This window comes from Colossoma macropomum, unplaced genomic scaffold (assembly GCF_904425465.1).
Source record: "Colossoma macropomum unplaced genomic scaffold, Colossoma_macropomum, whole genome shotgun sequence".
NCBI lineage: Eukaryota > Metazoa > Chordata > Actinopteri > Characiformes > Serrasalmidae > Colossoma > Colossoma macropomum.
This window is the reverse complement of record NW_023494788.1, coordinates 12,499,144-12,511,800: the sequence shown is the minus strand read 5'-3', so window position 1 is coordinate 12,511,800 and position 12,657 is coordinate 12,499,144. Positions and strand designations below refer to the sequence as shown.

Sequence of the window (12,657 nt, the reverse complement as noted above, 5' to 3'; positions counted from 1 at the left end):
TGAAATGAAAATAAATAGAAGCCATTTAATCTAAATAAATCACAGCAGAGTAAATAAGACCACATAAATTTCTAATGGAACATAAATAGCTTGCTGCCAAATGTTTGTGCATGAAAGGAAAGGCGTAAATACTCCGCTTGGGTCTGACTTCAGAAATAACTCGGAATATGAGCAGAAACTAGCAGCCTTGTGCAAAGCAACTAGTCCCTTACAGAAGTCCTGACTTATGCAGATCAGATGCAACACCTCTGGCACTGTGCTTTCACTGTCCTGGATAATTCCTCCCATCAGCCAGTGATCACATATGGCTAGTTTGCAATTCTGGCAAACCCTAATGGGGTACAAATCCACAACTCCAGCAAACTACCATCAGATGTTTAACTTGAGGTGGTCTCGACAAATTAACGACTAACACATTGGTGACTTAACACATGCTTTGCAGTCCTAGCAAAGTAGAACAACTTGTAAATTGCCTTTCCGTGTGCCAAAGTTTACTACTACCTAACTGAGAACAATGCTTCCTCCTGTCTCCATATCTACCGCAATAGAGGATGGCATATTTTTACGACCTAAACACCCCCCGCAGTTTTATAGCCCATCACTGCCGGTCTGGGTTCCTCTCTGTATGTACGGCTCGGAGTAGAGTCCAAGGCCTCACTGGCTCAGCTGAGTTTGCTCCTGCACAGCGGCCCACAGGGCACACTCACTCACTCCACTTTAGCCAACAGGCTAATCAAACACTGACTCCCTGACCGCACAGGGCCTCAATCATATGCACATAATAACAACGTTGAGAGAAATCAACAACACAACGGGGCATTCTCCTGGGTCCGCTCGGGCTGATGAATTATTAATTTCTGATGGCGGAGAGTCATCTTGAAAGCATGGCTCTTCACCGCGTTTCAAATGAAAGTGACTGTGTCCCTGCCCTCAGAAGCCCACCCAAAGGCATCCTGAAATAGAAAAAGATATTACCTTGTTTCTCCCTATTAAACTCAACAGCCTATTAGCTCACTGGTTTGAAAGCAGTCAAAACAAAGTGCCCTTGCACTCGAGGAGTCACTTGGCTGTGCCAAAACACAAACTTCTGAACTTTATTTTGCCATTCAGCTTCAGTTTATATTTAAATTGCCATGTTAAACTAATATGGCACACTTGGCTAACCATACAGTTTATTTCTCCTTAAGGAAGTCCTGAAGTAAGAGGCTCATTAATAAAAACAGAAATTAAAATGTACCATTGGTGGCGCTGTATAACTGCTTAAAGCAAGCAGAGTAAATGAAAGCAAAGCTGAAGATAGGTGTTTTGAATGAATAAGAGTGAAGGACTAATAAGGGCATAATGCAATCACTTACAAATCCCTGTAGACAGGTTATGATCCCTCTGCTAAGTGTACTACAGATTAATGAATATGATTCATTTTTAATTAGCTAACTGTATCACCTGAGGCAACAAGAATAACATTTCTACAGTCTCTAATACACACAATATTCCTCTCAGATTTAATTCAAAATTAATCAAAAATTCATTATCCATCCCCGGGACCACTTCATTCAGTGGGAAACGTATTTGTCAAAAAAAAAACGATTCACGACTCACATCAATCTAGTACACAATTTGCATACTTTTGTACTTCATGTTGGGCGGCCTTAAGGAAACCCCATTTTAAACACTGTTCACAGGGCCCCAACAAGTTAGCCTTATTATTATTTAATTATGCTGTTTTGGTGTCAGTTTTCAAAAGCCTATCTCAGTACAAGAGAACAGGAAATTTCCATTTCTTCTCTGTCTCCCTAATCTACGGTCAGCCAGACGCTGTTAGTGTAGTGCATCTGAGGGACATCATTAGGGATGAGAGAGGCCTTCCTAATGCCCAGCAAAAAATATAAAATGAAAGTAAAGTCAGCAGCCCAGCTCTAAATAGGCAAATAGGATGAACAGAATGCAATATTTGACCTTTTCATAGAATTTAGATTACTACCACTTTATTACTACACCAAATTATGGCCATTAAATGTATACACATCCTTTCACATCCATAGTGTTGAGTTGTCTTTTCACAAAGGATGAACAGAAACACAGCAAAAATGGAGCTTAATTTTCTCCTTTTTCTCAAATATGAAATTTTAAGTACTGTTTACCTGATGGTGACAGTTTCACTAACAATTTCTACTTGTAGTTCGGTTTCCTTCGTTCGTACCAAAGCAGAAAATGATACATTGTTGTACTTTACTTCTGGCGTGTTTACTATTCACTATTTAACTTCGGACCAAAAGATGTAAACAAAAAAACGTAAACAAAAGTCATACAAGTAAATGGTCACAACTAATTGGGCAGATTTTATGACATATAATTACTGTGATAACATCTGCTGAAATTTCTGAATCGTGTTGTTATCTGTTCTATTTGGGCTCGTTGGTTTTATTTTTGTCGTTTTATCTGTATTTTGATATTAAAGCAATAAGTCACGAGACTCCCTGCACTTCCTTGGTTTTGCCCAACTACAAACATACCTCAGCTTCGCTCCAAAACCAAAACTATCTGTTCTATCATCAGCGATCCAGAGCTTATGCAAAGACGATAAAACACATGCATGCACCAAAACAGCATCAGAACTCGTCTTCTCCGCATACCAAATATGTTATGTAGAGAGAAGATGACGATTCATTCTGTCTTGCATTCATACTTCAAACAAGCCACTCCAGAGGTTATTTTAAAGCGAACCGAGACCAACCTGCTCAGGGGGTCTCGGTCCACTTATTTGGTGCTCACCAGAGTTCGGATGGCAGCATTCTCACTTGCTCTAACAAACCACACTAACATTTGCACCAGGGCTTGTTTTAATTGAACCAAACCTGCTAAGCATGAACACACTCTTATATTCTCTATATCTTTTAATAATTCTCCAGTTTTAATTTGCTCTAGAATACTTCAGATTATTACACAATTCATAAGGTTTACTGTGAAAAATATTTCATTATTTTTGGTAGTGCCTCAAGAACATTCTTTATACAACCAGAATAATACAGCTATCAGTGGTTTTCCTTTCTTTAAATGATGCAGGAAGTACCCAAAGGCGGCCTTAAAGATGTCGCTCAGCAGGCAAAATGAAAGTATAGAGGAATCCATGTTCAGAGTGCAGCTAGGGCTGAATGTTTATTTTCGACCTGCTGTGGAGTCGGCAAGGAGGACAAGGTGGCATCTCATACTGAAGAAATAAAGTGCTGGTGCAACCCTGCCAGGATAAACTACGATGATTCTCACTTGCCTTTCCTCAGAGTAAATAGTTCACAGTTTGCTGTCTGAATTGCATGCACTCTTAGACTGAGTGTCAGATGAGGAGCTTTTGGATTTTACCTGGCAAAGGAATTCAGACTGGGAGCAAAGTTGTACAGAGCGCAGACAAGCATGAGAGACTTTGGCGACGTGGATGGATGGATACTGAAGCACCGCTTTGCCTTTGTTAGTGCTAAAGCCAGTCTCTTCCATACAGGAAAAGTGAGGTTGCAGAGGCACAGGGAAGCACAGAGTCCTATATTGTACCTATAGTCCATCAGTGGCATGGTAAACAGGTGCAAAAGGAGCTGGAATAGAGAGAGGGGGGGAGAGAGAGAGCCAGCGCAGTGTATCTATCAGCCAGGTGACAGGCTGCTTCTGCACTCTCATCTCAAACACCCAGTGGCATGGATTAACATATCACACCCAAAGTATACTGCCTTTCCAGAATTCTGCAGTGGAGGATGAGATAATCTGTCAATGCATTACTTTATAAAATGGTAATTTTTCTTTTGAGCAGTAGATGCGCAAGAAAATGGAATTATACATAATTTGCATTGCTATCCATAAGAAAAAAAATGTCACTGAAAATAGAGGTGCGCCAATCTCAGTTTTTCTCTTCCAATACTGATTCCGATATCTGAACTCTAAATATAAAAATGAAAACATAAGAAAATTCTATAAGAATGAAAACAAGAATAAAGTATAACAAAACAGTTTATTACTAATATCTTTCTGGATAATGCAACAGCAAAATAAATACAATTTGCTGTCCTACTTGCAGCTGTATCATGTAAAATACTGCCACATTGCAGATATGTTTGTTAGTACACTCTCAGAAATAAAGGTAGTAAACTGTCTCAGGGCAGTACCTCTCTTGTCACCGGGGTGGTACCCTCAAGGGTACATCTCAGTACCTCTAGTCAGAGAACAATACTGTACCACAATCCACTGAAATTATAAGTTGTATTGACTCCACACACCCCGTCTCGTCTCCAGGCTTTTTATTTTATCATTCTGTTGTAAAATATTAGGTTATGAAGAGGTACAAATATGTACTTTACACCTGGGAAAAACTTAAATGTATACAACTGAAATTTAAAATCACTGCTGTACTTTAGAGGGTACATTTACATTGTTTGTACCTTGATGAACAAAAAATATACCTGCACAGCACCTTTATTTCTAACAGTTTAGCCAGCATGAATTGTGCAGCTTGTCTTCTTAGCTGACGCTTAAATTGAGGATTTTTGAAATGAGGCACCCTTATTATTCATTTCTTATTTAACCAAATTATTCTAATTTAATTTAACTGTAACTTTTTAGCCTACATTACACTGATAATAATGCAAAAGATGAAATAGTTTTTCACTCATGGAGCTGATACAGTACAGGGAACAGTTCCTACATGACTTTTATTCTGACGCACAGCACCATAGTAAAACAACTGTGGCAGATTTCAAGCTTGGTAATTTAATTTTCTTAAACAAAAAAATCTGTAATGTGATCATTATTCATAATTACTATATGTATGAGTTTTCTGTTCTGTTAATAAAACAAAGTCTTTTTGATGTTCATCACGTTTTTAAATAACGTGCATCATGTGAAGAACAACCGTGGCTAAGAGATGGTTCTGATGTTTATCGGACATGTATGGCCAGTATCCGATTTGTTTAATAAGGTCAATATCGGCGCCGATCTAATCTAGCATACCAGTTCGGTTCATCACTAATCAAAAATAGCAATAGCAAACATGACTGTGAACAGTTTATTTTCTACTGATCAATTAGCATATATATAAAATAAATATATCCCTTTCCTCTGAGCATATGAACAGTTAAAACCTGTTTAAGACAACCAGGCAAATCTTAATCTAGTTGTTTTTGAGAGTACAAGCTCCATATTGCCAGGGTTTACGTCATCTTACCAACAAAAGCAAGGGCAATAGAAAGAGAGCTAATTAACTGGACATGATGGGTATAACCCAAATATTCCCTTCCCTGTCACCACACCACCTCCCTGTTTCAGTGAGCTCCCAGACCTGCCAGAACGATCACCTAACAAGCCACCAGACTTAAGAAAGATTTACTTTTCCACTGGCCAGCACCAGACAAATTGATCTGTCCTGTACAATAAGGAACGTTTTAACATTCCAGGACGCAGTTATAAACTGTAGATTTCCTCAAACCAACCTTTAGAGGCAGCAGGGGAATAAATCAGCGCTGAGGTCCCCTGCATTTACGCAGGCCCTGGAGAGCATGCGGAAGCATAAGCACTCTGTTCCTGGGTTTGTTTTCTATCCACAGGGAGCTGGGAGCTGACAGCGCCTTGCTTGTGTTTTTTTAATCTCGTAGGTAGTCTCATGTCACGGACGGACAGCGTGAGGCAGCTCAGCAAGCTCCTGCTGTCCCACTGCTGAAAAGGGAATGGGCCAGCAGACCTCAGTTTATGTTTTTTTTATTTTTTTCTGCTATAAACAAAGCTAAAAAGGAGGGGGGTTTAAATCAAGCACTTCTTTCTAAAGGGGAATTCCTAAAGCGTTTTACCAAGCAAATACAGAAACATGCTTTAAACCTGCTGAACTTAAAAACATCTCTCAGGAGAAATCGATACCGCAATCTCAACAAGCTGGTTTCACATGTTTATTTCATTGATTTCAATTTCTCAGACAGAAATACAGAGCTTTGGCTAAATAAACAGCCAAGCTTTTACAAAATGTATTTGATAATTCCACCACTTTACACAAGTAAAGCTCTAAATGAATGGAATTCCTTTAGGAAATGAAAAAGAAAACCTGAAAACTGTAAAGCACAGCCTTGTATGTGGAGGACACAAAACTGAATAGGGCTGTACTGTTCAGATACTGATCTCTGTATGTACCACAATGCAAAATGTGCAGGGTGTGTATGTGTCTTTCTCTAGAAAGATCACAGAGTCATTTTGCCTCCCTAAATGAACAGTACCATACCCCTAATAGCAGCATTTTCTCCACTCCAGACACAGCACTGCTGTCCACCAACTGCTGTGATCTTCTCCCAGATGCACTGTAATGCTGCTGGGGCACGACAAAGCTAATGAGAGAGAATTGGATGAGATACCCCAGATTCACACCTCCAGTGCATCCCACTGTGACACTTCATCTCACACTTCACATTTACATTTAGACCAGAAACATTTTTAATATGTTTAGAATATCAGATTTTCCTGAGTGTTTCATGTAGAAGAATGTTTACCATTTCAGGCTAAAGAATGCTGTAAAGCACGGAGGGCAGCGTTAGCTTTACTAACAGGAGGGTAACTAACAATGAACTGGGTGCCAGATTTAGCCAGTCTTATTCAACAACAGGAAACATGTGCTTGCTGTAAAAGTGGCTTCCCAAACTGACTTTACTATGAGCTCAGACAATAAAAATAACACTTCTTGGTTTAAACTCTCGCATATATTCACGATTTTGTAGCAGACACAAATTCTTTACTTTTAAATCAGCACATTCTTGCCTTGCACTGCATAAGAGAAAGTGACCACTGAAAAGGGGGATATTTTTTCCAACAACACAAGAAAATTAGTATGAGTTTGAATGCATATATTAGCAGTATACCAATACAGCACATCAAACTGTATTGTTCAAGATCTTTATGTTTAAATCAGTGCGCAAGAGTGCACATAACCACTGAAAAGGGGTGTATTTTTTTTAACAACACAAGGAAAATCAGTATGAGTTTGTTTGCATATGTATTAGGAGTGCATCAATACAACACATCAAATTGTTCTGTTCAATACGAGCCTCTCAATTCAACACTCAAAGGCATCAAACAATACATTCAGCAGACTGCAGAAAATAAAGCACTCAGTTTAATGCTGATCATATTGCATGATGTATAATACAAAACTGAACAAGCAAGCCCACAATGAGGGCAGACCCTCCCTCCTCTGAAAACAGTGCTCCTTCTTTACCTCAAAATCGAGAGCATATATTAGCTTGTGGTCAGTGCATTATTATAAAATGTTGGACTAAAATACTAACTTTTATGAAAATATATTTCATATATATCAAGACCGCATGGCATTGTATAGAATCATTTAATGAATTTTATGAATGATCACATCCCTAAAATACTTCCTAGTTAAGTGTAATATCATGTTCACTGCTGTGCTGATTTACATAGATCAAATACAGGGTCACAAGACAGTCAACAGTGTCAAGTCTCTATAAGGTATTATGTGAATATATAATTAGCAATCTACATACTGTAGATAACAATTTGAGGTACAACAGAAAATGATGTCTAGACTTGCAATGCAACAAATATTATGATTTAATGTGACATTTATCCTGACCTTAATCCTCACCCTGTTGCAATTAAAGTAACATCCACCAAGTCAGTCCATTGAATGAACGAACATAAACAAATGACAATTAGATTTGTACCAAAAATGCAATTTCTTGAGTCAAATGAAGCGGAAATGTGGGAAGGAGGGGATGGTACAAATGGCATTCATCATGCTGTTTGTGTCTAGGTTCAGTGCCCATTTTTAGGCAAGTAAGGCAGAACAAGAGCCTAGTCCCCCCTCTCAGAAAACTGGGAGCCGTTGCGTTTGAGGCAGCTCGCTTTAAAACTGTAAGTCAAAACACACACCAAAGCCAGAGGCAGTTCTCTGTAAAATGGTTAGTTTTAACACATACCAAAGTCAAATAAGCATAAATATACTTAACCAACAGAATAAAATGACCATTAACTGCATGGTACAAAAGACATTAATGCTGTGGTTGACCTCAGCCCAGCTGGGAAAAGTAAAGTGGGTTGGAGGATGGGCCTCCTTAAACAAACTGATTCAGCTGATTGACAAGAAGCACAAGGGAGGAAAAACTAATCTTACTGCAGTGAGTAAAACGCATTAGCCCTTAATCCTACTACTTGAGCGTCGCTTAAACAAGCTCACTATTTTGAGATAGAGGGACTCCAATAAACAGAAATGTCAGCTAAGAATTTATAAAATACTACAAATAAAATATGGGGAACTGTATGTTAAGGAAGCCTGTGAACTGGGTAAATTTTTGTTTGATTTGGGTGGCCAGGTCAACATGTTACTGATCAACATGTTACTGAACAATGAGCCAGCCATGCCTAACTTACAAGCAATACCCACCAGAGTTCTTTATAGTGCCTTTAATCAACATGTGCCTTGAGGCAGCGGCAAAGAGCAAATGGCCCAGATGAAGAGGATGTACAAAACATGTTAAGGTACTGATACTCGTAGCAGAACTGCACACTTGCATCCTGGTGGCTCTCAGGTTTCACCTTTGGCTTTTGGGTTGGCCTGATGCACAGCCCTAATGTGAAGTGAGAGTCTGTGTATCGATCCACTGGCTAAAGCTCCATGCTGTGCTATCCATCAAAACACATCCTTTCCATGCCTGGCATGACAGTATTGACCACTGCACTCACTATTGCATAAGCACAAATTGACCTGGCAGCCATCTGTGGCTGTGATGAACTTTTCCCATTGTTGGCTCTGCTATTTCAGCACAGGCGAGTGGCCCGTGCCCTCATATTCAAGTGCTGACCGTGAGAGGTGAGGTGCCGCATTAAAATCCGCTCTTGCTCTGTAAGTCAGACCCAAACAGTGGCAAATTGCACACAACTCAGAAACACACCAGCTTTCCTATCAAGGTAAAGTGCTGTGCTGTGTAGCTGTGCCACAGTGGAACACTGTAATAACTACAAATCATTGAGACGTTTTGAAAAGTGTTATTGGAAAATCGTTCAGCTATATCACTCTGCGTTGTTTACTGAGTGATATTTCAAAGCAGCACGCCAGAAAAACTCTTCATGTCAAAAATATCTTTAGGTTCCCTTAAACAAAGGGAATCAAAAGTGAAAAATACACATCATTCCCCACACATCTGGGCAGAGGCATCTTCATTCCATCACTGTTTAGCTCTTCAGCAAAAGCCACCACACTTTAGTCGCTCATTCATTTTTATCTGAGACAGTTTACGTGGCTCTTGAACCTTTGAACAAGGTTCATTACCTTAAACAGCCCTAAGAGACATACTGTACTATCTGGTAAACTATTGTAGATTACATAATACTGTGTGAATGTGTCAAATATCACGATAAATTGACAATTAAAATAGACACCAGATATTGTACATTAAGATAAAATTTTAAAAAGCACCATAAGCTCCCTTACCATCTGTTGGAAAAGTGAATTTGGAAACATATAAAACTTAAATAGAGCTGTACTCGTTATAAGCTCTCAGAACCAAGCATATAAAATATAGCCTTATACTAGTGAGTAGTACATATAAATAAAGACTGTTGACCTTTGCTTTTATGACCCACACCACCCTCATTTTCAGCATGGCCCAGACAAATTACGTCTGAGAATTATCAAAATAGGAAAGGCATAAAAACATACAGCCAGTGTCTTTTCATATTCACGCCAGGCTTTAGTAAGTTATTGAGCTCTCCACAGTGACGTAGCTTAGCCTATTTATTTTAAAGCAGTTTACAAGGACGAATTAACAAATGACTGACTGAAAATATCTCGTTTGGTGAGGGCTGTTTCTCCGTCACTAACGCAAAAACCCTTTCGTGCTTTCAAAAACAGTAGCTTTTAACAGCAAGCCACAGGGATTTTAGTGTGCTCCAATACAAATGGCTTACCAAAGAAAAGAAAAAAAGCCAGAGCGTCATTTCAAAAGACAGTGCAGGCTTGCTTTAACACAGATATAAAATACCCTTCTATGTGTAACGAGAAGTAGTGAGGAAATACAATAAATAAACACATACATAAATGGAATCTCCAGGCGTGTGAAGTACTGAGGAAATTCATCACTCACCGTTTCCACGAGGAGTCCCTGGGTCAACACCATGGCGCGGCTCTAAACCCTCATGTGGGGAACCACATCCTCGCATGTGAAAGAGACGCCGGCGCACGGAAACGGGCAACTTTTTAACCGAGAAGCTGACAGCTGACGCCGGCTGAAAGGAGAAGTGTTCCCGCCGCGACCTCCAGTCTCCAAGCGACGGCGGTTCAGGAGCGCGAAAGCGAAACGCTGAGCAGCGCGCGGCTCTCCGGACCAACCAAAGATGAGCAGAGCGGAGCGCGCGGCGTTTCCACGGTCAAACGCCAAACTGTAGATAAAGCCCCGCCCCCCCGCCGCGCGCTGCCCACCACAGTTCGACCGCTGCTTTCGCCATTCAACGCATTCCTCTACATCCGAGACGTGACTACGTATTTTATTTATATTTGTCTATTTATTATCATGATTTTCTGTGTGAAAATCACATATAATATTTTATTTTTACAAGTTTTAAGGCACAAATTTAAATATAACGCGAGTGTATTGGCGATAATACGTATAGACATGTGTCAGTATTCAATAGTAAGGTATACCGCGGTATTCAACACATGATATTGTTTATCGTGGACGATTTTAAATTCTGTTTGTCAGACGAAGTATTGTTTATTAGTGATTTTATTTTGTTAATACAATATTGTGATAATATCATATCATGAAGAGGATAGGTAATTCCAAATGATCAATCCTCATCACAAAACTTGTAAAAACTTGTAAAAGCAACTGAATATGAATCACAATATTTCGTTTTCAGAGATTTAATATGTTGGAACAGACAGTAGGGCCACACTGAAAAAATAATATATATATATACATACATATATATATATATATATATATATATATATATATATATATATATATATATATATATTATGTATGTATATAACCCAGATAACGAGTGTATATCAGTCCGGTGGCTTCATAAGTTCGGGACCTCGCTGACTGTTTGCCCCTTCTGGCCCACCATTGGACCACCTAGATTACTGTCTTGTATACAAGCTCTAACTAGTTTTTAATCTCCTCAAACAGATTTTAAAGACAAATATTACAAACAACTGAGAGAGAAAAAATAATGACTTGGCCTAATATAACATGATTTTCTAGAAATAGTTGTTGCTGACACTGTGCTAGATTAAATTATTTACTAAATTAATTTACAAACTATAACTATAGAAAAGAAGGACGGATAAATAAGTAAATTGGACTGTGAGTGGAAAGTGAACAACGATAAGTGGAATTTTGCGGACTACTCTGCTTTAACACCAGTGGACCGCCCAGAAAACGCTGAGCAAAATGCCAGTGGGCCACCAGCTTTGCCATCAGTGGGCCAACAGTGGCCCACTATCCTCTTGCTATCAGGGAAAAACTATGAGTACAATAGTTTCACATACTGTGCTGCACTTATTCCAATTAAACTAATTATGCTCTCTTTGTAATGAAACATGCAGTTTTTCAGCATTGTTTAAGCACTCATCATATCTACATCATGCTCAGAAAAACACGATCACAACGATGAATACTGTCATCTTGCCCACCTCTAATATATTGCAACACTGAGGTCTTGTAAACAAACAGCCTGTTCCCACCATGTTCTCCACACTTGGTGAAACAAGTGGCTCTCTGATTTGCTTGGATAACTGCAACCCAACTCAATGTCAGTTTGGAAGAGGCACCATAACCGAGGCACTGAGAATGTAATTAAACTGGAACAGACTGCACATCCTTGTTGCTTATATGGCTCAAATGCATTATGTGTTTATTTATTACATTTAATGTGGCATGTAATAATATTACTGAAGAACTGCATGCAGTTTCACTCCTCCTTTCTCCTTCACTCAATTTTTCACTCTTTTTTTTCACAGAGCGCCCTGCATTTCTCAACCTTACCGGCTTGTTATTAATGCACTGCTATTGTATTAGTCATAAGTGAGAGATTTTAGGATTTATGAACATTGGCTCTGTGAGCTTCTTCTTAAGTAACGCATGATCTGTTATATTTCCATCTCCTGCTAAACACAATGATTGATGTTCCGCTGAGGAAATCCTAACAGTTACCTTTGTCTGCGAAACACTTTCAATTCAAACATAAATATTTCATCTTGTCCCTGGAGCTCTTGCGGCGTTTAGGGTTAGACTGGATGAGGCTGAAAGAAGGAAGAAGTGAAGTGGTCAAACTGTCTGAGTGGCGATAGAGTTTCATTTCCTGTCTCTACAGGGCCTTGGTCTACTTTCAAGAGTGGATAGACTGAGAATCAATCACCACAATAGAGTACGACACAAAGTTATGTTTTGTGCTTTCATGCTGTCTTTATTGAGGATATACACGACCTATGAAAAACGAAACAGGAAGATAATATCTGTAACACTTTAAATGTGACTTGCAGCTGTAAATGGAAGTGCTGAAATCGAAATCTGCCACGCCCAACTTCAAGGTAGTAAACTTTAGTGCACAACATCATCGGTGGAATCAAAGGCTCCAGTGCGCTGCTGTAGCTCCTGCTCAGACCAT

General features: G+C 39.3%; 1 protein-coding gene across 4 annotated transcripts in view; it reads right to left on the bottom strand.

Annotated features, from left to right (window-relative positions):
* Positions 1 to 10,378, bottom strand: part of htr4 (5-hydroxytryptamine receptor 4) — a 79,824-nt gene extending 69,446 nt beyond the window's left edge. For all 4 annotated transcript variants that reach the window (XM_036568500.1, XM_036568498.1, XM_036568499.1 and 1 more), the window contains exon 1: positions 10,125 to 10,378. In XM_036568500.1, coding sequence (XP_036424393.1) covers positions 10,125 to 10,200 — 76 coding nt within the window. In that variant the 5' untranslated portion in view covers positions 10,201 to 10,378. The remainder of the gene's footprint in view (positions 1 to 10,124) is intronic.
* Positions 10,379 to 12,657: the final 2,279 nt, after the last annotated feature.